This window comes from Pempheris klunzingeri, chromosome 23 (assembly GCF_042242105.1).
Source record: "Pempheris klunzingeri isolate RE-2024b chromosome 23, fPemKlu1.hap1, whole genome shotgun sequence".
In the NCBI taxonomy this organism is placed as follows: Eukaryota; Metazoa; Chordata; class Actinopteri; order Acropomatiformes; family Pempheridae; genus Pempheris; species Pempheris klunzingeri.
In genome coordinates, this window is record NC_092034.1 from 14,805,566 (window position 1) to 14,833,407 (window position 27,842).

At 43.4% G+C, this 27,842-nt stretch overlaps 1 protein-coding gene across 1 annotated transcript in view; it reads left to right on the forward strand.

The window, feature by feature from the left end:
• nrxn2b (neurexin 2b) overlaps positions 1 to 27,842 on the forward strand; it is a 520,316-nt gene that overhangs the window by 267,048 nt on the left and 225,426 nt on the right. Inside the window, exon 16 of the mRNA XM_070854280.1 lies at positions 2,034 to 2,153. Within this exon, the coding sequence (XP_070710381.1) occupies positions 2,034 to 2,153 (120 nt within the window). The remainder of the gene's footprint in view (positions 1 to 2,033; positions 2,154 to 27,842) is intronic.

The following is a 27,842-nucleotide window of genomic DNA, read 5'->3' on the forward strand; positions in this document are numbered from 1 at the left end:
ACAGTATACTTAGCCTAGAGGCTCACAAAAAACTATGTTTTCCCTTGTTGATATTATAGGAGCACATCAAAAACAACTTCAAATACTTATTACATCTACTATAATCAAATTCAGAATATAATTCCTCATCATATACCAGAGAAGACAATTACTGATATCAAATCAGTTAAATTCCGCCTTTCACATTTAGTCATTTTTGATTGTTTGTTCATCTTGTCTAACAACAACACTTAAGATCCAATCTGTGAGTTGCAATAGCAAAACAATTTAAGATGACTTTTCAGAGATGCAGTGTTGTCCGGAAATGAATTCCTGCCAAAAACCTGACCGACTTGGTTTTGAGGTCACTGCCAGCTTTCGGACTGGGGATACACGATGGTTAAGAGGTGGCTGCTGGTCCGGTCTTTCTCGACCTAAGGCCACGCAAAGGGCAGAATACTGAACGTGTTCCTGTAGCTCTTTACTGACTCAGCGGGTCACGACAACAAAGAACAAGTCACGGAGAAGGGAAGGAGACTGAGACTGAGAGAGTTGCAATGCAGGGACATAAACAGTGCTGACTCACTGTAGCTCAATAAGCTCGGTACAAGGGAAAAAAAGAGATAATTGTTAAAATAACCACCTTGAACAACGTATAGCATCTTTATGAAATGACGACTCATTCAAACATTTCTGTCATCGTAAACTGAGGTCTGCTGTCGAGCGCTCTGTCTCACTCTATACTGCTAATATGTGAGCAGATGTTTCAGTTGTAACCCAGCTGTTAATTGTAGGCGCAGGTGACAGCAGCAAGGGAGTGGAGATACGTGCTCTCCTTGGGTTTTTACATTGATGTTAGGTTTATTGGCTTCCCTACATCGTTCAGGAGTTTCCTGAGCATTTGGAGCAAACACGGCAGATGGAGTTTAATGCCTCAACAAACCCAAGGCACCTAATAACAGATTCTCAAGCAACCCCACAAAATGCATTGTTTGGTCGATCAATAGTTGAAGGAAGAGCGAAGAAGTGATTACATGACTTGGTTATTAATTATGACAATATGCTTAATTAGCTCCTGAAGGGAACCTTTTTATTAGTGAGTAATTAACGGGGCAATTAGCTTAGGAGCAGGTTAGGAACTACCACAGAACAAGCTGAGAGAAAAGAACTGACATTGAATTTCAGTGGACATTTTGGAAGCATAAAGTAAAAGCTCTCGCAGATCAGGGATTAATTTATTTTTTTATTTTTTGTTTTTTTTTTTCTTTGTCACTTTCAGGTTTGTTTTTTTTTTGTTTTTTTAATTGGGCCATTTGTAAATGGCACAGTGAGATGTCTGTTTATCTATGCAGAAACAAATTAGTCTGGCACTGAACCATGGGTCTTTGGAAATGTTTGTGTTTAATTGAGATTTTAATGAGAAGCCCCACTACCACCAACATGACAGCCACCGCACATACTTATTTTTAGAACGATTCTCTTGCCTCAGACTTGATGTGCATCCTAATCTTAAATCTATGACTCCGTTTCTCCCATGAAATTTTGAGAAATTAACGATGACAGACTTAAATTTCCATCAGTCGTATTAGCTGCTAATAATACAGAGGCAACAAAGGCAAACACTTATTTTCCTCATCGCGTGTGTTCACGTGACAGTGCCTGTTGGTTTAAGTAGTGTGTAAGTGGAAATGTGAGTTTTCAAAGCAGTCCGGAGTCGATGTCAAATATAATCTGAATATAAACAACGTTAATGAAAGCAGTGTAAGTCTGTGGGTGAGCAGGTTGGAGTTATTTTCACCAACCACTCTTTACTAACATGGTGAGCTTAAGGGCTACTGAAGGTGCCGATTCCCTGTGGGCTCGACAGTACTGCTGTAAATATCATATATTTCTAAACAGAGCCTTTAAAAGTATCCGCAGCTGTCATTATCCTGCGAAGGGGACCACCATCAGGGCTGCCCAAGGGTTTCGTTTCCGGGTCGGGAGTGTTAGAAATACTGTAACGTGCTCTTTTCACTAGACAAACTGAATTATGTCTGTGGCTCTGCCTTCAGGACCGAGTACCACCTGTACGGAGGAGTCTTGCTACCATCAGGGGGTGTGTCTCCAGCAGTGGGAGGGCTTCACTTGCGACTGCACCATGACGTCCTATGGAGGTTCATTTTGCAACGACCGTAAGTGAAACATTTCTAGAGGCCGCCATGGCTGGAGTGAAAATGGCTAGAGTGAGTGGCGCAGGTGGAGATATTGGTGTTTAAGTAGAAGTGACACACTGCTGTTCCTTCATGTAACACATTTTCTCCTTATTCATGCTTGTTGGGCAGCACTGACGAATTCAACTTTCACTCGGTGAAGAACTCATTTGCAGCTATTTAGGAGACCATTAGTGTGAATCCTCAGATTCTCAATTAGTGGGAATTAGCGGACGTTCTCCTCTCCTACAAGTGCAATTTGACTTTGAAGCTGATAAAATGGCTGCATTTATACATACATAAACATCTCTCCCTGTGCAGCTTTAATAGCATCACATTAGAGCCTCGCAGATCATCACTTAAAAACTGCAACCGCTTTTGTCCATTAACCATAAAACTTAACATATTGCCGCCAACAAGTTAAGTATCAAAATGTAAATATCAGCTGACAGGGCCTCATTACCTCACTTCAGTGGGGCCACACAGATTTGCGCTACACTCAACGTTCAGTCTTTTAATCTTCTGTTACTCAGACGTTATTCATAGTAACACCTTGGATTGTAAAACTCAGAGTTCCCCCCCCCCCCTTAAGATTGGCTTCTCGGCTCCTGAGGCACTGCTCACGCGCGATGTGAGGAGAAACTGTGATTTAAGTCCCATGTCCCGGCCATGGGGTCCCCCCTGCTGCGCAGCTGGCAACAAGGGAGTTCAGGGAGGAAGGCACGGAGAGAGGGCAGAATAGATTTATGAAGTGTGCTGTTTATTTATTGGTTTTAAGCGCTGCTTTCCTGGTTTGACAGTATGTATTTATTGTAGCATGATTGCGGCTAATGCTTTTACTGAGTGCCCACTGTAGAGGCTACGTTGTACATATTTGCATAGATATTGCGTAGGTATGAGCTAGCTGCATCGAAAATACTTCATCTTTACCATAATCTTTATTGGAACATTGGAAATAACTTCTGCACTGCCAAACATATGCTACGACAAGAAATCTGACCGTGAGGTTTGATCAACTCACTGCAAAATACATCTTTTGTACCGGTGGTGTGATCTACCTCTGTTTTTTTAAGTGATAAGAAACAACACGTCTCGCCTCATCAGCAGAGATTTTGAATTGTTTTTCATGAAAGTATGACAATAAAAGATTTGTTAAGGCTGATATTTTCTGCAGTGCTTTAGGATAGTGGGTATAGCAGAGCTCAGTTTAGTAACATAGAGCGTATGTACAATTAGCATTCAGTGCTCCTCACAGGCTTGATTTAAACAGGGGCACGGGCAGGGTGACAGGCTAATAGACTTGTTTGCACAAGTCCTTGTTTGCTTATTAAGTGGTGGTGGTGGCAGAATTAAGCTGTATCGCCCGCACCTCCTCTATTTTTGTAACCACCCCATGTTTCTTTGGTGATGGAGTTCATCTTTGATTTTTGCTGTTTTTTGGGGTTTTTTTTTGGTGTTTCTGTTGTTATGTTGGCTGCCATGTTAACTGGACAGAATATGAGTGGGAATGACAGTAGTGGGATAATTAGCAAGTTTCTCCTTTGGCTCTGGGACGAGAGGGAAGAAGACGGCGGTAATGACGGCTCTGTCGGCAGAGATACGCCGAGAGATAAGCCGAGAGAACCCTTTCGCGCCTCGAGAGAGGAGAGCAGATGATAAAGAGAGGAGGAAAGGTGCTGAAGCTGGTATTCGAGTTGTTGCCTGTGGGGAGTGTTAGCGGCTTTACTATGCTGGTTTTTAAAGATGACAGGTAGAGGCATGTAGCACCAGGGAGCATACTGTCATGTGTTCTATGGGAAGACCTAGGAGATGTGTGTGGAATGTGTGTGTGTGTGGAGCAGGTGGGAAGAACCTCGACAGCAGCCTGAACAAAGCTATTATACAACTGCAGACAAATAAAAAAAAAAAAGAAACATTTAAGTAGAACAACTATCAGTCTGCACTATTGGCAGGCTTGTCAAGCAGTCAGTTAAAAATCATTGCAGACTAAATCTCAGACATGAGAGCATCCTCGCTGACACCAGCTCGCTTTCCCCTTTTGTTTTCTGAAAACACAAGCACTGCCATTGTGGGTTCATTGGCTGCTGTTTAAAGTTCACGGCTCCCTGCTGCCTTCTTGCAATTTGTGCAATGTTTTTCTTGCTGAGGGGGTTGCCATACTACAGTATTCACAATATCTGAGAGAACAGCAAGCCGGCAAAACTTATTGGCGGCAAATTTGTAGAAGACTAATTTTACCCTGCAGTCTTATTTCAAAAGTAAGACTGCACAGGTAAACCAAAAGTCATTCATAACTTAAATCCACATTGGATTTAATTAAAGTTGGAAAAATCTATATTTCCCTACAATGTCCGATTGATGTGTTATACAATAGTATGTCAGCGTCTTTCAGAGTGTGCATGCATTGCTGGAGCTGTTTTCTGTTTGTTGTAATGTGTTTCCCTCCTCACGACAGCTGCACATCCTTCTCTCTTCATTTCTGCCAGCTCGGAACATCGAAAAAACATAAATTTCATCTCTTGACCTTGAGAGCCTGCCCCCAAGTTTAACTTTTGGCTCAGTCTCTTCGCCTTCTTGTTCATTCCTCTCCTTTTTGCGTTTCCGCGCTCCTCGCCGTACACGGGGTGTGGTATCCTTGAGCCTTTTCTGGGCTTCACTGAATCAACAATTTTCTGAACATGCCAGCCTTGACGGAATTTTTCTTGAGCCTCCTCTAAAGACTAAGGTAGGAGTTATTACGTCTTGTAGCACTTTTCATTTATGTATGAAACTGATGCTCCGGGTCTGGAGATCCTGCATCATTCTGTTCTTGCATTGGATACAGAGGACTTGCATTGTTAACTTACGGCCCTATTGACAGGGTCAAGCTCTCTCTCCACTCTTTACTTACGAGTAAAATAGCTTTCCCCTTTTCCCAGCCTTGTGCCCTTTATTTGCCTTCTACATATCTGAAATGGATAGCTTTGAAGGGGTTTAATTCCTTGTAGAATTTCCCCCTGTAATTATCTTTCTAACAGCTTTAATCCTACTTTTCTGTGTGCGCATGCATAATGAGAAGGAAGCCGGGACAAACAGGTGAACGGGTTGCATCCCTTTGTAGCCTTATAAAGGCTACAGACGCATGTCATCAAAAGAAGGGACCGAAATAGGGCCGACAGAATAAACCACAAAGGACCAGCTTGCCATGTGATCACATCTGTCACTCAGCAACTGTGCTGTGAGAAATACACCACACACACACACAACCACACACACATATACCCGTGCGTAACTTGCCCACATGTGCTGCTATAAACTCTCTCACACACATACGTGCACATCCGTTTTCGTGTGGATGCAAGTGTCGCTAGAACTATTTTAATTTTCAAAGAAGAACATGGAGCTTGAATAAAGTGATTGCCAACTGCTTTTCATTTTCTGTGGCTAATAAGAAATGATCATAATCATTCTCCCAGCATTTCTCACACAGCTGTTCGATGGCCTTCCCTGGAGGCCACAATGGAGAGAGCACAGAGAGAGCACCCTGTTGGTGTACAGTACAGTAGGCGTATGTGTGTTTGGTCCGCGCCGCTCTACTGAAACTATATGCCTGCTTAATAAATGCATTGATGTACGACACTGAGTGGTCAAAACACTCACGCAGCTACAGTTGCATAGTTTCGCGTAGTAGTTCAACAGAGAAAAGCTGAACTCTGATTCCCTCACTGTCTGAAGCGAGAGTTAAGAATTAACATAGCAGTTACTGTTTATGAATGCAGAAAAGGTTCAATTGTCCACCAGCATTTAACAATGTTGTTTCATTCCTGCTGAACTGATGTAATTTGTCTCCTATTGAGTTTTTCAGCAAAATGTGTACATATGTAAATAAAAAGCAAATGTTTGAGTTATTTAATCCTGGACCTGCATAAATGAATAGGAGGGTAAGTCAGTTGGCCTTAAGTAACTGCTTATTAAAGCATTTCATTAGCTCCGGTGTCAGCCTAGTTATAGTGGCTCATAATTTTCTAAATGATGTCACAGAGGCCTCTCTACTCTGCCAAGAATAAAAGCTATTCACTGATCAACGTCACTTAATGTAATAATTTAATGCTTCTGAGAATCCTTGAAATTTTGGAATGTCTCCAAACTTATTACTGTTCAAGGATTCGAGGATTCAATCGTTTTATTGTCATGAGTGCAGATGAAAACAAGTTTTACCACACAATGGAATTCTTGCTTTGCCCTTTCGCCTTCAGACAGATAAACAGATGAATAGAAAAAGACGGATTAAACCAACAGTAGCTACGCAGTATGCACACACGATTAAAAAATATGTGCAAAAAGAAAAACTGTGTAATAATAATGACAATCATAAATACTACTGATAAAGTAAGAATTGCACACAGAATGTCTGTTGCACAGGGAACTTGTGCATGTGTGAAAGGCGGTGCTTCTATGTGGTGAGTTGGGGTTATGGTGGGGGCAGGGCAAGTGGATTGCATCTATTGAGTCTGATGGCTTGTGGGTAAAAACTGTCCTTAAGCCTGGAGGTCCTGGCCCTCACACTCCTGTACCTCCTGCCAGAGGGCAGACAAGTGAAGAGGGGTGTGCTGGGGGTGGGAGGGGGTCCTTGATGATGCTGCAGGCTCTCCTGTGGTGGTAGATCTCCTGCAGAAAGGCTAACCGGATGACCGGACAATCCTCTCAGCCGTTCCCACCACTCTCTGCAGGCGGTGCTGCGCCCATACAACACCGTGATGCAGCCGGTCGGCATGCTCTCGATTATGGCGGAGTCGAACGTCCTCTGAGACATCCCAAACTTCCTCAGTCTCCTCAGGAAGTACAGCTGCCGGTGACCACCTCTGACTCCCAGATCGTCATGGGTTGACGATTGATGCAGCCTCCTCCCCCTCCTCATGTCCAGGATCATCTCCTTGGTGTTGCCCGTGTTGAGGGTCAGGTTGTTGCTCTTACACCATTCCTGTACACTGGAGATCGATCCAATGACGATGACGATGACAATGACGATGACGTGTTGTCGGCGAACTTCAGGATGGTGTTGTCTTTGTGTGAGGCCAGGTAGTCATGTGTGAACAGTGAGTAGAGTTCTGGGCTGAGAACACATCCTTGGGGGGTGCCAGTGTTCACTGTTATTTTTCCTGCCATTAGCCCCGATCCTGACAGACTGCATTCTGCCAGTGAGGAAGTCTAATAGCCAGTCAGAGAGAGTGGACTTGAAGCCCAGGTGAAGCAGTCTGGTGGTGAGTCTGTGGGGGATGACTGTATTAGAGACTGAACTACAGTCTATAAACAGCATCCCGATGTAGGAGTTTGTGTTTTCAATGTGTGTGAGACAGGGCCTTGTGAAGAGCTGCAGAAATCGTATCTTCTGTGGCTCTGTTGGTAGGGTAGGCATACTGCAGAGGGCCCAGTATTACAGGTGTGGTGTTCTGAATGTGAACCAGCACCTCATTCTCACTGCACTTCATACTGATTGGAGTGAGTGCCACAGGCCAGTAGTCATTCAAGAGTGGTAACCGGACACCTCTTGGGGACTGGGATGATGGTGGTGGATTTGAACTGTCTCTTTGAAATGTCCCATATTTTAGTGCCCAGAGGAAAGGGGAGGGGGGCGTAACATAGTTTAACTTTGATGTTGAGAAGCTGATAAGTAATTTTCCCATGGATATGTATTCTAGCTGATGGTGTTGATGATGCCTTGCTCAGGGCTGCACTGATGTGGATTTCTTTCAGGCATTATTTAAAGCATGCTTCCATGATCTCTCCTTCACCTGTCTCGTTAAAATTGAGATGTTTTCCTCAATCCTTCGTAGTTTTGTTATTATTTTATTCATTCTTATAAAGGTTCACCTTTGCGGCGTCCGCTAACGGTTACTAGTGGGTCTGATCGCTAAAGTTCTTTCTTGTAAATGGTATATCAAAACATTTTTTTTTTTTTTTTAGATTTGCAGTTGAATTTGATATATAGAAAAGCAAATAGACACCGTGAAAGTGCAATGCTTAAAATATAAAATATTTATATTAGTCCTGGCTGCAGTGTAAGGTTGGGATTTTAAGTTGAACTATATTTTCTTAACCTACTAAATTCCCTGGTCCGGGAAACTATTTTTGAGAGCTCCCACACAGACCTCCCTGGACTGAAACCAATTGCCTTACTACCCCTCCGCTCCATCCCCAAGTCTTACTGGACTGCAGTCTTCTTTTTTTTTTACTGGCATTGCTTATTTATGAGTGTCCACCTGACATGGCAGATAAGAAAAGACACCATTGAGGAAGCCCCACCGGTCTGGTTGGCAGAAAGTTTATATTGGAAGTGATCACCATAGCCGAGGGTTAACACAGTTACCTTTTACCCGTGGATAAAGGGAGGCTTGCATGCTTCACACTCCTGCTGAATTTTCTGAAGTTTCTATGTAGCAATGCTGCTGAACAGTGTAACACTTCAAACTGTGTGGTGGGTGGGTATGTTTGTGTGTCTGAGGTAATTCAGAGGCTCCAATTCCGGCGGAGAAGCTCCTATTTTGTTGAATAGTATTGTTTGCACCTCTTCTGTGACCCTTTCTGTCACTCAGTGTGCTCTGAAAGGCCTACCACGTTACATCCTGGAGAGGCAGGCAGGGGGAGGCCGATACATGAAGCCTGGCTTGGAGGAAGGAGCAGGTACAAATGAAACCGGCGTTCCTTCCTTTGGTTCTACTGGTTTGACCTTGGCAGCCACATTTACACACAAGTACTTTCCGGCAGTGTTTTGTATTAAACATATCCCTTTTGTAAAACAGCCTCTGCTTTTCTGTTCTCATTAACAGCAGAACCATCTGATGCAATAAGACTGAAAAACACATCACTTTCAATTGGAACTGGAGGTTGTTGCACATACTGTACCACTATGTTCATGCACACCGATGCATTTAAGGCACAACAAATAGAAAAAAGCTGTCTTATACCCCCTTCTTACACGCTCACACACCACAGAGAACATTTGTTATTCAGCAGCAGCCTGCGGTGATTGACTGGTCTATTTGTCTCTGCGTAGCGTATAAGTGGGCCACTTGGTATTCTGCCTTATTCATCTGGAACCAAGTCAGACAGAGATGCTGTGTAAGTGCGTGCAGTACGAGAGCTTTGTTTCTCGCTCGCTCTCTCATTCTCTGTTTATGTGAGCGAGTGAGAGAGAGCGACCGAGAGAAAACAAGACTTGGAGGGACAGAGAGGGAGATGCTGGGAGGAAAGAGTTGTGTCTGTGCAATTGTTTGTTTAACTGTATGCATTCACTGGGCGTTAGCACAACACGTGCTTGTATACAATGAATCCAGCTGCCAGTGCATAGTGCTGTCAGGCATACTAATTAAGTGCAGAGCGCCAGTGTGCTTGCAGCACTGCTGATTTCAATCTGCCCGCTCTTCCAATCCCTCGTCCCCATATATTGTGAAAGTACCACGTTGTCTTCAGGAACAATTGGTAACCCACCTTAGTTCAGGACTTAATAGGTACAAATTTGTGTAAGATTTGATACCCTTTATCCCTCTTTTTTGGAAACTAGGATCAAAAGTAGAATTTTTGGTCGCAGGAGGACCCCTTATGTTAAGGGGAATCTGTGTAAATTGGCATTTCAGTAAAAAAATAGACCTATTTGCTCGAGCTATTTGTGTCTGGAATCCTTTATTCATGCCATGTGAAGGCCATAACACTAAATTGACATGAACAATTCTAAAGGACTAAGTGCAGCTCACTAACAGTTGTACTCCTTGCATTTGCTAGCCCACTGTTAATGCTTGATAAGCTTGATTGGTTTCAATAGGCATTGGTCACACCGAGCTCCTCTTGCAGTCTCTCCTCACCAAACTTTAATGAAACCTGATTACTGAAATGCATTCGCTCTCATCCTCTTCAGCGGCTCCATAGGTGATCATTTACTTGGCATATTGTTTGAAGTGCAGAAAAAGAAGGAAGGAGAAAAAAAGTGTAAAAAAAGAAAAGAAAAAAATGCAGAGAATGAGATATGTGTATTTGTCTCTGGAGCAAATAGCCTCATGAATGCAGCCTTACATGAATGCAGCCTTACTAGCGGGTGAAATGCTCCAGGTTTAGGCTTAACATCGATTGTGAGGCTGCGTGTTGTAATGAAGGTCACACTGGCTTCAACATGCACCCAGTGCTCGACACAACATGGTTCAGGACAGACTTAAGCCCTCTCAGATTGTCATCACCAGCTGAAATCACTCAGCCTAAACTCAGGAGAAATGAGTAAGCAAACACACAAACCTCTAAGAGAGAGAGAGAGAGAGAGAAAAAATAAAATTATTCGCAAACCCTCTGATCCAATAAGGCAAATCAACTGTTTTCACCCAAGAAGCCGTCAGGGAGAAAAGCCAAATCATGGAAAGCGTCATGAGTAGCTGCTTTGGTTCACATATATCATCTATAACTCTATTCTCATTGTTTGTTGATGGTTGTTATTTACTCATCTCATCTCTTCAGTGACTCCCGTCTACTTTCTGCACTGTTTGCAAGCCGGCCTCAAAGAGCTGCTGTCCAGACCCAGCAATTAACCACCACCTCATTAGGCCAGAAAAGCAGTATGAATCCAGAATAATTACTTGGCTTGCTTTTCCGCGCTCCTAAACACACACGCATGTGCGAGTGCGCACGCATGTACACACACACACACACACACACACAGAAAAACTCTCTCTAATTTTCAGTCGCGGGCTGCTCCAGAAATGAGGTGGAGAGAGACCACGGAGGCTGCAGCTATCTTCCCTTTTGCAGACGCCGTGAGTGAAAGCATGGGCAGAGAAATGAGAGGATGGGTGGAAAGCAGTGGCAGGAAGAGAGTGTGAGTAAGGAATGAAATGATGTTTGGGCATGCAAAGGCAATTTTGGCTCCCAAAAGAGGGCAGTGCTAAACCCCTTGGACTTTAGAAGCCACCATGTCAAGAGCTTGAAGGGGATTGGTCGAGGGTGGATGGCCACATTCTCTGGCCTGTGGTGCCGAGGGTGGCAGGTGACAGTCATAGCTTGGCACAACATATGGCTTATGTGGAAATAGTGATTCTCACCGGTATTAATTGAATTTTCAATGAATGCACCAAGACCTGCTGTGCATGTGCAGTAGATGGTACAACAAGGTGAAGGTGTCTCACCCTCAATAATGGAAATAATTGGCGTTGCTTGCTTAGCTTTGAGTACAGCTATTTAACCCATTCGAATACAGTGATTGTAGTACTAAAGTCCTTCACTTCAAGTCTTTTCCTCAGAGTGTGTATTTGTGTATGAGCCTGGAAGCTTCGGCAGATAAAGCCACACATCTGCCAGGTGCTTCGGATAAAGATTCCCAAAGAAACTTTGTTCTTGCTTTGTGTTGAACCTGTGCAGATTTCCATTCCTTGTTTAGTTTTAATTAAGGATCAAATGAGCTTTTTAAGCCACAATGTGCGTCAAAGGACAATTAATAGCGCCTTGCAATTGCTCGGAGACCACTCCAGCCACTTGCTAACAAGATCTAAAACCTTTCACTGTATGGCGGAATGAGAACCAGAGAGTTGGGAGGGGTGGGTGGGGGGGTATTTGTGTGGCTGTTTGGACTCGGGGAAAAAGAATCCAAGTATAAAAAAGTGTGGGAAAAAACAGGGGAAAGCAATTATTTCTCCCAGCCGCTCAGTTCACACATTTTGTATTAGCCAATTCCTTTGTTGACGCTTTGTAAATAGCAGCGTCGCTCATCTGACTAGTGTCAATATTCTGGACCTGATTGAATTCAGTGGTGCAAATGCACTCACAAATACATACGCACCAAACTAACATAAACATGACTGGGATAGATCTGCTTTGTGCATGACACGTGTGTGTGTGTGATACGTTTTGAATGCTACCGCTGTGCTAGCATGGCACAGATTATCAGTCACAGACAGGTGCTAATCTAATTTTTTTATGTCCATTTCCAGTCATCTCTCTGACTTGTTGGAACTCTCAGTCAAAAGGGATGGACATGTTAATCTATTAATAAGCTTTAATTTCTTCTTTTTTTTTTTCTCATACCATTCGTTGTTGTTGTGGAAACTAAAAAAAACAGCTCTTGTCTGGCGCAGATGGCACTATACTCTGATTCTCAGTAGATCTATTATTTGCTTGCAAAGAGGCGTCATCAGCATAACACAGATATGACTGAAGAGAGGTCAGTTCTCAGAGTACTGTGAGATAACACACATTTACTGTAACCAACAACAGGACCCACATGGTTTCTATCAAGATCGTTAACATTCCGTTGATATTTTCTCCACTTGAGGCACTTTGTCCTTCTCTTATCCTTTGTATGTCTCAACACACACACATGCAGAGGCGTCAACCCCTGTCCAGGCTAAACTTTATAACAAAGAGTTTACTTGTATTCATTTTCCCAGAATCAATGTAATATCATGGTGGTGACATGAGGCACGTCTGTTCTTGTATGCAACAGTATGATCTTATTAGAGAAAATACAATTATACAGGAATTTTCCCTCACATTGTGCTTTACTTTAATCACGCAAACTAAGATATCCGTGTTACGGTTATAGGAACATAAGACTTCTTCTCTCTACAGTTGCTCCAAAAACTTGTCAAGCACCATGCAAACATCTCAGGCAGCAAAAGTCAGGAACTTCCTGGATATGGAATGACCATTTATTAGTATACAAGCCTGGTAGGTGCAACATGTGCCGGGTTGCATATTGGAAACGACTGCGGTTCTCACAGTAAGCCTTTGGCCACAACCTGTTTTTGTTGCCACAGAAGTGCAATAAGTGAGAGACTGGAGGAGAGGCTCATCTTTAAAAGAAGGCATGGTCTTGAACCACAGCTGCACTATAAGCAGTTTATCGCTGATTGTGCTGACCACCTGAGAAAATAGCCAGTGCCTTAGGGTTGAGTACACCACCCAAACACATTAATATTGTGGACTACTGTACATACAGAGTATTTGGTGGGAAGAAATACTGCTGTCAGACAGTCAGATTCTCTCATGTTCTTTCTCTCTTTCTCGTGCTTGGTCGTCCTCCACAGATGTCCGCAAACACACGCATATGCGCGCCTGCAAACATGCTGGAAACTCTGCTGAGAATGTCATTGTTTCCTTAGGGCATCAGCACAAAGGAAGACCTTTACTCAAGCTGACATGGTAGATCATCAGGACTGACGCGCACACACACACACACACACATGTGCACGCACAGCTTCCTTGTATTTATCCCCGCGGGGTTTGAGCTGTCGATAAGTTGAGCTGACAGTCTCCTCCTCACCTTGTCTTTCCTCCTCATCCTGTCCTTTTCCTCAACTCCTCCACCTCCCTGACCTCTATTCCCCCGTACAACCGCTTTTACTCTCTCCATTCCATTTCTGCTCCCTGTGGGCTGAGGGGAATCCCATGTTACTGGTAAAGGGGCTTAAGCATTTAAAGCATGAGAAATTTAAACCCTTGTACTGTGATGTTAATTAATTGTGGTCTGTCAAGTCTGTTCAAGTCATACTTTCAAGAAGTTTTCATTCAGGGGAAAAAAACTCAACAAATCTTATGGATCGTATACTTTGACTTAATCAAAGCAAGTACGGAGCAACCCTCCTTCCCGTAAAGTACCTGAGATTTTGTTCATATTTGACATCATTGGAGGACTCTGACTCACACTAGTGGTATTGATCACCATTTGTAAATGCTGTAAAGAAAAGTTCTGCAGAGTCTGACACATGCTTCGCTCTTTTTCGTCATCTTTTTGGACCCGTTGTTAATTTCCCCCTCTAAATGAACGCAGTGAGGATTACACATGCTAACATGCTAAAGACAGCACCATAACAAAAGCCAGATTACATCAGTGATATGGATAAAAGAATAGATCATTTTGTAGCTGGGTAACTCAGCAACGTTTCACACAGACGGCTTGTGTTACATGCTTCATTATATGCATCATCCCCAAATTGTTAGAGATGATGATGATGATGATGATGGCGATGATAAAGCAGCGGAAAAAATCACTAATTATAAATCAGAGGGGAAAAAATCTAATCAACTTTTCCGTGGATGTTAGAGATAAAGAAATCCGAACACAACCAAAACGCTGATCAATTAGGCAAAACTAATATGGATTGAGGCTCTTGCTGAAAGATGGAGTCAACAGGCATTGCATGTCCACAAACCTTTACGGTGTCCTGGAGCAAGAAGAGTGCCTATGTTCATAGAGCTCAGTTTAGTGGAAACTTACTCCCCCTTCATCACTAGTTATATTTTGTACTCTGTTGTACTAAAACTGCCCTCAAACATCCTCTCCGCTGTCCCCAGACCAGAAATGGAATTCCCCAAGCGAGGAAATATTGTAGCCATTTTAAAGTGGGCTTAAATCAGGTTGCTAGTGAGGTGATTAATGATGGCGGCCGGAGAGGGTGATAAATCAGGAAAACCCCTCACTCCCCTACCCTGAAGAATTAATACACACCAAGGTGTATTTCACTGCGTAGAGTCAAGCTGTCACATTTTAATACTGTTTTTTCTCCTCGTGGTTATGTCCATTTTTGCGAAAGCCCTGCATTGAATTTTATATCATCTTTAGGTTATTATGATGTGTTGAGAGAGATCTACATGAGCGTTTGAAGCCGTCCAGGCATACGTGTGTTTGTGGACTTTTTGTGGAGACCGTGTCCCCTGGGAAATCCCGTGGAGGTTACTGTAAGGGTATGTAGAACAAAAGCGTAACACTTTTTCAGAGGGTACTGGACTCCGCCAAGGCTGTCGCTGACTCCGTTTGTGACTTTACCGGAACTGCGCGGATGAAAGTGAGCACCTCCGAGTGTGCGGCCGTGCTTCTCTGCTGGAAAAGTGGTGGATTGCTTCCTTCGGGTTGGGAGTTACTCGCTATTCGAAGCGAAGGAGTATCTTGGGGTCTTGTTCACAGGTGAGGGTTAAGCGGGGCGGCAGGAGATGGACAGTCAGACTGGCGGTGCTGTACCAGACTAAGAGGGAGCTGAGCCGCAAGGCAGAGCTCTTGATTTACCGGTTGATCCACCTTCCAACCGCAACCTAAGGTCACGAGCTTCTGGGAATGACCAAAAAAATATGATACAAGTGGCTGAAACTATCTTCCTCCATGGGCCTCAGAGATAGAAGGATAAGCAGAGGACTGTGACAGAGTTGCCTTATAAAACCTATCCTTCACTTTATGCGCTCCACTGTTTGCCTTTGATTAAGACTCCTTGACTCGCAGGGTTTAACTTGATGAAGACTTGTGGACACAGTGGATGCGCATGTGTCCCCGAGTGCGTCTGATGCAGCTCCTATACTGGGACGTGTCGCGTTGAGTCTCTCAATATCACACCTCATTTCAGTGTCTGTGATGTCTGCGCTCCACTGGATGACATGGGGACGGGCCGAGCGCAGATGAGAGCAAACGAGAGAAAGAGCGCATGAGAAGACGTAGACAGAGGCAGAGAGGGAGAGATGGCACTCTTTTCAAAGACCCCCCCACCCCACCCCCACCCCCACCCCTCCCTCGGCTGTCGAGGGAAAGTTTGACTTTCACAGTTGGAATTCATAAACAAGTCAGCCTGTTCTTTTCCTTTTAGAACAAATCCCATCACCATCTGACACAAGCGAGTGTTTGTAGCGTTTCATTTTTTCTATATTATTGAAGTTCAGCTGCTTATAGGCAGCGACTCCGACTTTGTAAGGCACCATTAACATTTGATTGCATGTGATGTTTTTTTTTTTTTTAAAGAAAATCACTCATGCAGCAGCCCCACAGCTTCATCATATCAAACATACAGTACGTCAGTGCATTCACCCCCCCCCCCCCTCCCCTTACTGTATCTCTCTGTTGTCATTCTTTCCTGTCCTATTTTTCTCTATAACACACTGTAAAAATGCAAATCATCTTCTTTCAGTCTAATCCTGTGCGCAATTATCAGGGGTATCAATTTGGTGACACAGTCGTCATCCTTTCTCTCTGTCTTCATATTATCAATAATTCAAAAGCAATTGCATAACTCCAGAATAATGATTCTGTTCTTGAAAGGTTTAAGAACATTTCTACGCTAAATGAATGTTACTTAACACAGATTACATACATAAACATATATAGGTGTGCGTAACGCTAGTTTGTGATTTTTTTTACAGATAGATGCTGGATGAGCAGGCAGGATGCTGGGTTCGCATCCCATATAAAAACTATTTGTTTCCTTTAGTCACAAAGTCACAAGTTCCTCCACCTTTAAATCAAGTGCGTCATTTGCATAACTTCAACAGCTTAATAACATGAGAAAACACAGCAATCGTGTCATGTTTGAACACACTGATTAGGCAATGACATTTGGTTAAATCGGGTTTGTTAGACAGGAAAAAGCTCCACACCGACCCGCTGGTTGAACATAATTAAGCTCTGAAATGACAGTGGACTGTCCTGAATGAGTTTTACACTAAGTGTGACTGCCACTCCGAATGAGACGTGTTGTTTGCCTGGCCTCCTACCCACCAGCTTCAATTTCCCACCTGAACACTTCTCATTCATCTAGATAAACTGGCTTTTATAGAGTGTCCTCACGTAATGAAGAAAACCAAAAGCAGCACAGTGATTTTTCTTCTCACCTGCATGTGCGATTTTGCTGTTCTGTCCCTCGTCCTTTCCCCCCCTTCCTGCTTCTGGGCCAGTAGCTGTTGATTTATAAGTGCTACCGGCTTATGAAGATGATTTGCACTCTAAAATAATAATACTATATGCTGGCCTACCAACTGCACATACCATACAGTGCGACTGCACATGTTTATGGCGTGAAATACACAGGAATCATAAGTTCTATACGATTTCTTGACACTTAAGGCATGTGCAGGCTGAATAAACAAGTGTTACATGAGTTTGCAGACACATAAAGATGTATAATTAGTATAACAAAATCTGCTCTCCGTGCACATTTACAGGAATTTGCTAGTGTGTCAAGTTTCACCAAGTCAAATTCCTTGTTTGCCTGCTCAAACGTGGTCAATAAAGTTGATAAAGTTGATGATAAAGTTAAAGTGTCTCATACATATGAAATATTTTATTCACTCGGTGTGTTTAAAATGAAAAACCTTCACTTTTCCTGAACTCAGATTGTTGTTTTTTTTATAACGATTTGGAAACCACTCCAGAATTTTGTATCCTCTCTATCTTTTACTTCACTTCGCATGCACACTCGCAGACACGTAAGACTACCTCACCGTGCATCTGAGGGGGGCCGGGGATCGATGGAGGCCAGGCATATGAGCATAACAAAGTAGACGAGTGTCCTTGAGCCGAGCAGAAACCATATTAATAACCCCCAGTGATGACAGCCCACTTCTCTCTGAATGCAGCCGTACTGACTTGGCTGAAAATGCATCTCTCTAATATTAATAATACATGCATTTCAACGAATTTGTTTTCCGGCACTATCAGACAATCAAGAAGAGTTTTGATCGTGTTTGGGATACCGAGAAGGATGCAGGTGGAGTATCTCCGCCTGTCTGAGTGAATCATCGCGTTGATGAACGCCCAGCTCTGCATCCTCTCTGCTTGACAGATCGCTCGCAACAGATGAATCTATCTTGTGTATCCCAACTGTGTTTTCTTACCTGACCAACTAGAAGTGAGCCAGAACCTCTTCTCCACTCCCCCTCGTCTACAACCCAGAGCTTGGAATTTCATGTATTAGTCATGGAGAGGCTGTTCTCTGTAAACAGAGTAGCTCAGGCGGCCCGGCTGGTGTGTATTGGAGGCGACCGGAGGCAGGCCTGAGAAAACATTCCCACTGCAAGAGCTTTTAAAAGCAAAAGTGGGAGGGAAATTAGCCGAAGAACGACATAGTGAAACAAAGTGATGTATCAACATTAAAGCTACACTCCCAACACATGCTGTTCATGCACACACGCTCACACAACCGGGAAATTGGCCAACTATGGCCAAACAAACAAGACCAGAAAGCAAATTTTTACCCCCACCCCTTCAAATGGCAGAAAATGTGCTTACGGCAGCAAGGCTGTTGAATAATTTATTTGGGCTGTGCTTGTCCATGTGCTTTGTTGTCCTAATTCATTCTATTCACTCAGGTTGAGCCAGAGGATTTATCAGTGTTTGGAAATTCAGGTGCGTTGAAGACCATACAAAGAAAACAGTTTCATTTCTTTTTTTTTCTGCTGTAAGGATGGTTAAGTCCAAATGCACCATGAGACTTAATTTAGGACTTAATCACATTAATAGTTATTTTTCCTTTGCACCTGGCAAACTGGAGATTTCAGTCACAAGTTTTCAACTAAAACTACTTCCTGGTAAGAACAGATGAGTGATGCAGGCGTTTTTTTTTTTTTTTTTCTTTTCACAACAGAGAGATGCCCCCCCCCCCCCCCAGGGTCTGGAAAACCGTCGGGCGAGGTTACCCTTTACTCTACTGTTCCATGAACGAACAGGCTTTAGAATAACTGTCCACGTTTCTAGAGGGGAAATGAAAATCACATGCAGTTCTGGGCTTAGCCCGAGGACTTCATTGAAATGCTGCGAACGAAGAGAGAGAGAGGAGTTTGAATTGAAAGTGTGTGTGTGTGTCTCTCCCTCTCTCTCTCTCTCCCCTATTCACCCCCTCTCTCCCAGCCCTTCCATGGCTCCTACAGTTAAATTTAGCCGTCCTAATTCCTATTGTCACTTCCCCTCTGTCTGCCAATAGCACTCACTTTGTCTTCCACCCACTCGCCATGTTTCTCTTTCATTCATTTCACTTTGGCATTGACATAAGTGTTATCTCTGGAGCCAGTGCAGTGTATATGTGAGTGTAAGTTACTGTACTGTATGTCATTAATGGAGGACCTGGATTGCTGCCTATTAACCTCTCACATTCAGCCTTAGGATCTGTAGATCATGCACTACTTATAAAGATGCATGGACAAAAATGTGTTTTGAATAACAATTGAGATTAAAGTAATCTAAATTCACTTACACATACTGCAAAGTCATTTTCACCCCCCTGCTCTTAGTGGCACTTGCTCCAGTTGCTTGGGGGAGCATACAAGTTTTATTTTTCTCTGTACTCTTTATGAAAAATGATTAAAAAAAATATATATATACTGCTGTTACTCAACAAGAAATCTCCCTCTGCCTTCCCTCAATGATTTTCTGTTTTATGGTGAGCTTGACTTTCCGATAGATGGCTTACAAGCTTCTAAATTGGCCTATCTTTGCTACTTTCCACAGATGGAACATGCATGACTAGTCTGCATACAGGCATTAAGAGTGTTTCGATCTAAAAGCCCATCAGTGTGACTATCCCTAGTGTGCAAATATGCACACAGGCTCACATCCAAGCCTTCCCTTTGCACACGCACACACACACACACCTAGAGCCACACAGCCTAATAAATACTGCCTCCCTATTTTGTGTCATTCCCCTCCCCGGAGAGAGGCCCGTATCGACGCACAGCACAGCTTTGCTTGATCAATAGCTTCTCTCTCTAGCTCTATCTCTTTGTCTCCGGCTCCCCACATGTCTCGCACATATCTCAGCTCTGTGTTTTCCCTCTGATCTTCTAGCTGTAACACTTCTCATCTTGAGCACAAGATGGCCAGAAACCACTAAAGCTCTGATCAATCTCATTTGGATTCATTTTCGATCAATTACCCAGCATCCCGCGTGTTGGAAGCTGTCGAGGTGGCTGTCGAGCCAGGTCTTCTGCATTTGATTGTATATCACAGAAAATTTCAATGGCGAGGTGGCGCGGTGCTTCGCCCCTGATTTGCACAGCCAGCTACTGTCAGCAGCAGTATAATGTGCTGCTGGGAAAAGGCCAAAGGGTCACATGAAACCATTTAAGTCCAGCTAGATTGAATACAGCTGCAGTGCCCTGTCATTTGCACTCTTATGAATAGTGTATAAAACCTTGAGCCCCTTACTTACATACGCTAGCATGCACACATACATTCTGGGAGATTAGATGGCTCTCCGAGCTCCATACATATTCAAAAACAATGTGTTTTTCTTATATCATGATTCATGCTGCCTCCAATATTGAAATACCTTCATTCGGTAAAATCCATTATAACAGCTGAATTGACTCTTTCATAGGCATCCGTAATGATAACATAAATAAAATGTTCCCTTAATAACAATAAGTCAGTGAAACCAGGTATTTCATTTGCCAGCTGTGTGCTGTTCCTCTCCGTGAATCCACACACTTATCGGCTTTTCTCGCGTTAAGGGCTCTCGATCGACAGCAAGTGCGGGATTAATCAGGTGTGCAATAAACGAAACAAGAACACAGTCCTCCTGTCAGAGGTGGAAGCAAGCGAATGGCTAATATGTAACTTTTAATTAAAAGGCCAGCGTTGGCGCGGCGATTTAGTGGCCTCATTTTGAATATAGTTCACGAAGGATGGCGGGATGAGGGAGGTGGAGAAAAAGTGGATGTAGAGGAAGAAGCGAAGACCTGCGGGTTCCCCCCCGAGGGGCCCAGCCACAGGTTTGTATTAATGCACGACGGCGGCGGCGCACAGCAGAGAGGAGTTTTTCTCTCGGATGCAAGAAATCTGGTCATTTTAGGGAGCTAAAAACAGCAGGAATGCCATCTCCTCCCATCCTTTTTTTTTTTTTTTTTACCTTTTGAAGTCACAGTGCATTGGGAATTGTCTGGATCGGTTTAAACTTTGTCGGTTGTGTGATTTGCAAGTTAGGCTGCATTTGAATTAGCTCCGAATCAAGATCCCCGGGCTAAAGACAGACTTGTAACTCTGCCTGTGTGTGTGTGTTTTTGGGAGATAATTTTTAATGTGCAGTGTAGTGGATGAAAGGAAGGGACGCGAAAGGTAAGAGAGGAAAAAGATTAAACAGAAAGAACAGAAGAAAACTGACTATGTATAGTTTCAGTATCTCGCACCCCGCCCACACTCATCATTGGTGGCATTTGGGGCTGTCAAGGACCGAAAAAGGGAGAAAAAAAAAAACAAAAACCTAACTTTTGATGTCTGGCCTCGCTGCAGTGATAAAATATTGAAGCAGTTTTCAGCTCACAGTGCAGTCACCGCTCTTCAGATATTCTGCTTCAAGATAAAAGGCTGACCCCCCCCCCCATGCTGCTGCTATACTTCACCTCACCCCTTCTCATCAATTACTCTCCCTTTGTCTTACTTGTTCTCTGTCTCTCTGTCTCCCGCTCACCTTGTCTCTTAGTTGCTCTTTTCCCGGCTCACACAGTGTTTCCCCCCCCCCTTTGTGGCCGCGCATGTGCGAAAGGGCCGAGTGCGTGGGCAACGGCGGCGCTGTTGGATCAATCGAAATGGCCGCTTTGTGCTCGCGCGGGCTGGTTTGTCTCTACGTACATGCGCTCGTATTATGACTCAATTCACCCTGAGCGCCTGAGTGCATCCCGGCTGGTCTGAGCGCACGTGGTTAGCTCTCAGGAAATGTGCGGTTCCACTTAACCGTCACTCTGAGCCACATTCGGAGCTGGGGTATGCATCTATGCTAATTAAAACGTGTCTCTGACCGCAATTGGGGCTGCCCAGTCAACTGTGCGTGCAGCGCGACAAGCCTTCCACAAACAGTTTGATATCATTATCTAGCCTATCCCGAGCAATTCTGTGTTTTAATGAAGGGTTTGGCAATTAGATATGTGGACATCTATTTTGGTAATAACAACACCCAGTGTCCTGCTAACTATGACTGCTCAGCCGCAGTAACAGTTTCCCTAATGCGAGCTGAGAAGCTAAATGCAATCCCAAGTGGCCACTTGAGACACTGATGACATGCTGATGCCATGTGCAAACTGTAATTTACCTCAGAGGGATCCGGATATTTCCAGATGCATAATGGGTAAACACACAACCAGGAGGTGGAGCCTCAACAGAGAGAAGACAATAGAGGGCACTTTTGTTTCCGACCTTGATTTTGATCCAAGACTGCGTGTCGTTCCCTGCAAATACCATGTGGGTGATACCATGTGCCAGATCCCACCACTGGAACCAGTGGTCCCACTTCCCCTCGTGTCTGAGCCTCTCCTGCCATTAATCTGCCTCTCAATCTCTCTGTCTGTCCCTCTCCCTCCACCCTCCTCCTCCCGTATGACAGTGATGCATCACAGCAGTGAAACTGTGAACACAGGGAGACAAGCCAGTGAGTAGCATATGGTAACTACAGCTGGCACTTTTTTGCTTTTTTTTTTTTTTTTTTAAAAAGAAAAAGCAGACAAAAGAGGGAGGTTGAGGGTGGTGGGAGATTGGTTTATTTCATTTTCTAGGATTTTTTAAGTTCATGTGACCTGTCAGGTGAGGTAGCAGGGAAAACTCCTCCCTGGGTTGTGCTCGGTGCTTGTTTGGTCGACCAGTGCTGGAATGTCACTGCCAATATCAATGCTTTTATTTGAGATTATTAAAGAAAAGTCACTTAACAGTATATACTGCCTAGTGAATGGGACAATTCCAGTTGGAAAATGAACTTGGGATTTCGCCACAGTGGGCAAATCATATAATTGCCTCAAATCTTGGCATTTCTGAACTGGTATTTTTATTCTACTCACCTACAGGTATGTCCTCAATAAACTAGATGTATCAGCCAGACTGATTTATTGGCCGGATTCTCGTCAGATGCCAGTTTGTCTAATAAATAGCCATGATGAACATGAGTTTAGTGACGGTGTTCCACGTAGATCTGTCTTCTTGAAAAGAAATGTGCTAATAAGGTTCCAGATCAGAGTTCTATGTGTTTAAAATGAATGTCCTGTGAATAGTTTCTATTGTAAATGATATTATTATATCATAAAGGTTCAGTATCTAGATGTCTGCCATTCTCACAGGATTCTACTTTTTGTTTCTAATGATAAGCAGCCTGCCCCACATCAGATATTTAGAGGCAATGAAATGTAACAGCTTAGCGCATTAGAAACACTGTTACAGAAAATTATTACACTATGAAAATACATTTAAAAAATATTTTCAAACAATTAAAAGAAGAAGACATGAGTTATCTGCTTTAGAAATGAAATGAAATAATATATTAAATAGGGAAAAAAGGGAATATAATTTCTTTAATGGCTTTTTTTTTTTTTTAAAAAAACAAAATAAAAGACCACAAATCACATGAGTGGAAATGAAGGGAAGCAGACTGGCAGGCAGGGAAAGTGGGAAAAGGAATGATGAAAGAGTGAGAGAGAGAGGGTAGAAGAGATCCATACTGTATGAGGAGATCGTTTCTTCGCTTCCTGTGGTCTCCAGGGAAGGAACCAGCAGTGCAGCGAGAGAGACGAGCACGAATCAGCAGAGCGAACACACACGAACACACACACACACACACACACACACACACACACCTTGTTCAGAGTGGTTCTAGATAACAAGAAGATAAAGCTTTAAAACCTTCTCCAACATTTCTCCAACTTTGGGATTCTTTTCTCCCTCCCTCCCCCCTTTTTCATCTTCCATTCCTCCATACCTCTGTCTTTTATCCTTACCTTAACCTTACTTCTTACTTTTTTTTTTTTTAACACTCCCACTTCTTTCCTCCTTGCCGTCTCTCCTGTGGCCTCCCTTTCTGTGACTCATTTCCACCTTTAACATTTCCCTCCTACATTTCCTCTTTCCGCCCCACCCACCACATTTTTGACCCCTTTTTTCTGGCCCGACATCACGGTCGCTAACTCTCCAGCAGAGAGTCTTTCTAATACAGCCAACGACCCCTGGCGGCCACAAGGGTTTGTCCAGTCGTCCAGACAGAAAGAGGCTAAAACAGAGTAGGGTTGTTTGTAAGGGTGTTCTGGCAAAGATGAAGCAAGGAAACAGAGAAGGAGACTTTATGCATGTCTTCGTTGAGTAATGCTCAATCAGGATTAGGCTGTGTGTGTGTGTGTGTGTGTGTGTGTGTGTGTGTGGTGGTGGTGGTGGTGGGGGCGTATTGGGCAAGGTGATAAAATGAAAAGAAAAGATGATTGGAGTTTGCAAACTGTACGCTCAATCACTCAGGCTTTGAACACTGTCTTTACCCTAGTTTCATTCATAAAGCGGCTATGTGTGTGTGTGTGTGTGTGTGTGTGTGTGTGTGTGTGTGTGTGCCACAGAGTATTTCAGACAGAACAAGCGAAAAAAAAAAAGAATCAAGGAGAGACAGAGAGATAAGCAACATGGAAGGAGATAACCTTATACCTCTCTGTCACCTTTTCAAGAACTGAGATAGGAAGCATCACTTTTAACCTGACACCTCTACAGTTCTGAGATCGTGTCATTGCTTTTTCAAAAGGTAACATTTGAAGAGAAAAACATGCAGTAGTGGTATTTTGTCACACGGGAGCAAAACAGCAAAATGCTGATTGCTTTACTGCTTTGATTTGATTTGCTCCAAAAAAAAAACATGGCTTATTGTCGTTCCCTCTCGATAACTAATGTTCTTTATCTTTCTTTCATACGCTTCCTGGCTGCGGCTGGGTGTTGAATCAAAACAGTATTTCAAGGAGGAACATTTCATATTGTAATTGCGGTACTCCAGTAATAACGCGTGGCAACATATTTAGATGCAGCACTTGAGAAAGTAGTTGTTTCGAGTGGGTACACTGATGTCAAGCAAAACAAACAACACTTGACTGCAGAACGATGAGATTTGAATGAAACTAATTTACACGTTAAGCAGGTCATCTGTGATCGGAGTTCATTTTAAAGAGACTTAATGGAAGTAAACCATTTGTTTGTGGTAAATTCCCCCATCTTTCTAGATATCAACTAATCAGACTGGGCAGAGGGTCTCCGATGCTCCTTCTTTACTTTTTCATTGAGCCCAGGTCAATAATGAAGTTCAGCTTTTCACCTCATCAATATCCTTGACCTTTTGATACCTGCAACTCCTCCACCGCCAAAAATCTATTAGCTGTTTTGCTCCCTTCTTTGTCGCCCCTCTTTTACTGTTGCATCCAAACCATCATAACAGTTCCTAGGTGGCTTTATTTGTGCATGACAATCAGCCCTAGAGGCAATTTAGTGGCAGCAGGATGCCAAGGACTGCCCGGCAAACAGGTAGTAAATTATTAATAATAGGCCTAAATGAGACTGTTAGTCATTGGCTGAGAGGCAGAGGTCCGTGTATGTGTTCTGGCTCGCTTTTGTGCATTCAGTCACTGTGGGGATAATTATTTAAAGAGAAAGAAATTGGAGGAACAAAGAGAAAATGGCTGCAGAAATAGAGAGGGATGAGGGTGTGGGCAGGGAAAATGGGAATGTAGACAGCATGTGGAGAGGATGAATTGCATAATTAAAAAAGTAGCCAGTGCATATTGATTGCACAGATCCTCGGATAGGATTGTGGAGGAATGCTGTGGGAATGGAGCCGTCCCCGGGCAGAGTGAGATATAGCAAGGGCAGGGGGCAGTGATAATGAGGGTCCACAAACGGAAAACACTCATTTAACTCAGTTATCTGCTTCATTTTGATGGAAACGTGCAAAAGCACAAAGACATATATCTATGCATCAACCCACAGATATGCAAATGCTCATATTGACATCCTGCAACTGCAGAAACACACACACACACACACATTTACAAACATTAGCAGTATTTGCAGTCTAGAAAACGCATGAAACGCCACATGCTCAGATTTGCCCACAAACATTTAATTTGTAGATCCTGCTTCCCTTGAAAGTCTTGGCATGTTGTCCCTTTATTTTCTGCCACTTCCATTTTTGGTACCATAGGCTGTTGAGGAAGCCAGAAAACGCCCCCGGGGAGGGAAAGTGAAAGTAGAGAGAGAGAGCGAGAGAGAGAGAGAGAAAAAGAGAGAGAGCAATCTCTTATTCGGCTGAGTCAATTTGGCTGCTGGTCCCCTCTCAGTGTGTTTGAAGAGTGTTTGTTGACCCGTGGACCTACAGCACTAACATCCACCCATGAGTTTTGATTTCTCATGCTGGCAATTGTAAAGTAAGTGGATGAAGCACAAGAGAATGGCAGAGAAAAAGTTGAGATGTTTTTCATAAAAAAAAGAGCTTTCAATTTGGAGCTTTCCCATTCAACTGCTACACACACACACACACACATATATATATATATATATATATATATATATATAGTAGTATTCATTTACGGGCAGAAACTGAAATGTCACTTAAGTTAGCTTAAGGACACCTTTTAGGTGCATTACTGCAATATTTACTTTTCATTCTCCTTCATACTTCTACTCCACAACGCTTCAGATGGAAATATTGTCCCTCTTCACACTGCATTTATCTGGAAGTCTTCATTTACTTTGCAGTTACCTCTTATTTGGAGACAAAACATGCGAAAAGCTTATTGAATATGACACTTGCTACATTAAACAGTATGTATAAGTAAAGCTGAAAACGATGAATCCACAGTCAACGTTCTGATTTCATGGTTTCATCTTCTCAAACGTGAGGATTAACTGCTTTTATTTCAATCATTTTCATTTCGACTTTAAATCATTTTAAGGTTATGTGTATAATGGAGCATTTTTATAGAATGGTATTAGTACATTTACTCAAGTAGAGGCTCTGAATACTTTCTCCACCGCTGGGTATTGTTGTATTTATCCTCCCCTTACATCTATTTCTATCCACTTCTTTCCACCCTGCTGTGAAGCAGAAGGTTCCGTGGAGTTTTGTCTCACATCAAAATGTCAACGGCTCAGCTCAAGCAAGGTCCCTAAGATTATGCTTTGTCGGATGACACACCGCCATCACAGGCAGCAAGATGACAACAAGTGGTATGTTGTTTTTACAGCTTAAATCTCCAAGTTTAAGTCGGCCAAGTTGGCTGTCTTGGTCTCCCACAGGTATCTCCACGGTGGGAGATGTCGGGTGACAGCGTCAAAGGCTTCAAAGGCGAGCATGTGCTGAAAAATGTGCTGGAATGCTGAGGGAGTGCACAGCCATGTGCGGAGGGAAACACACTCAAGAATACAGAAACGCTTCCACACTTAGACGCACAACTACAGGCATGTCCTCGCGCACCGTCTCGCGTGCACACATGCACGCTCTCAAGACTACATGCAAGCTTATTCACTCCTGTGTCCTCTGACTGAGTCTTTCAGCTTGTCTTTGTTGAATTTATCAGCGTAATCCTTCTGTCTTTGCTTGTTCAATAGAGAAATGGAAAAACTAAGCCAGAGGGGGGCGAGGGCTGCGGGAATGAGAGAGAGAGAGAGAGACACAACGGCAAAGTAATGGGAAAGAGACAGGACATTAAAATGCATGGGTGCCCTTGCCAGTTCCGATAAAGCTCACAATACACCGGCATCAAATCTCATCAAATAGTCATCACTGCAGATGGTATATAGCAGACAGAGGTTCTTAGCACTGCATCCAGAAGCCGCGTCCGTGGAGCTACATGTGCATATGTGAGGAAAAGTGTGTGTCGGTGTGTGTGTGTGTGTGTGTGGGGCTGACCTTCCTGCAGGCCGGTCCATGCCCTTGTGTTCAGTGCTGCCACCTTTTGACCAGCACTAATGGCATCAAAGCTCTGCTGCTGACACCGGACACAGACCTGACTCTAATGCAGAATCCCCTGTGCTCATCCCCAAACAACCACACCTCCGTCTCCCTGTCTTCGATCACGCCCTCATACCTTTATTATTTTTCACTCTTCATGTGTTCCTTGTCTCTTTTTTTCTTTTCTTTCCACCGCTGTTTGCTTTCTCCAGGCCTCATTGCCCGCCTGGAATTCTAAAGG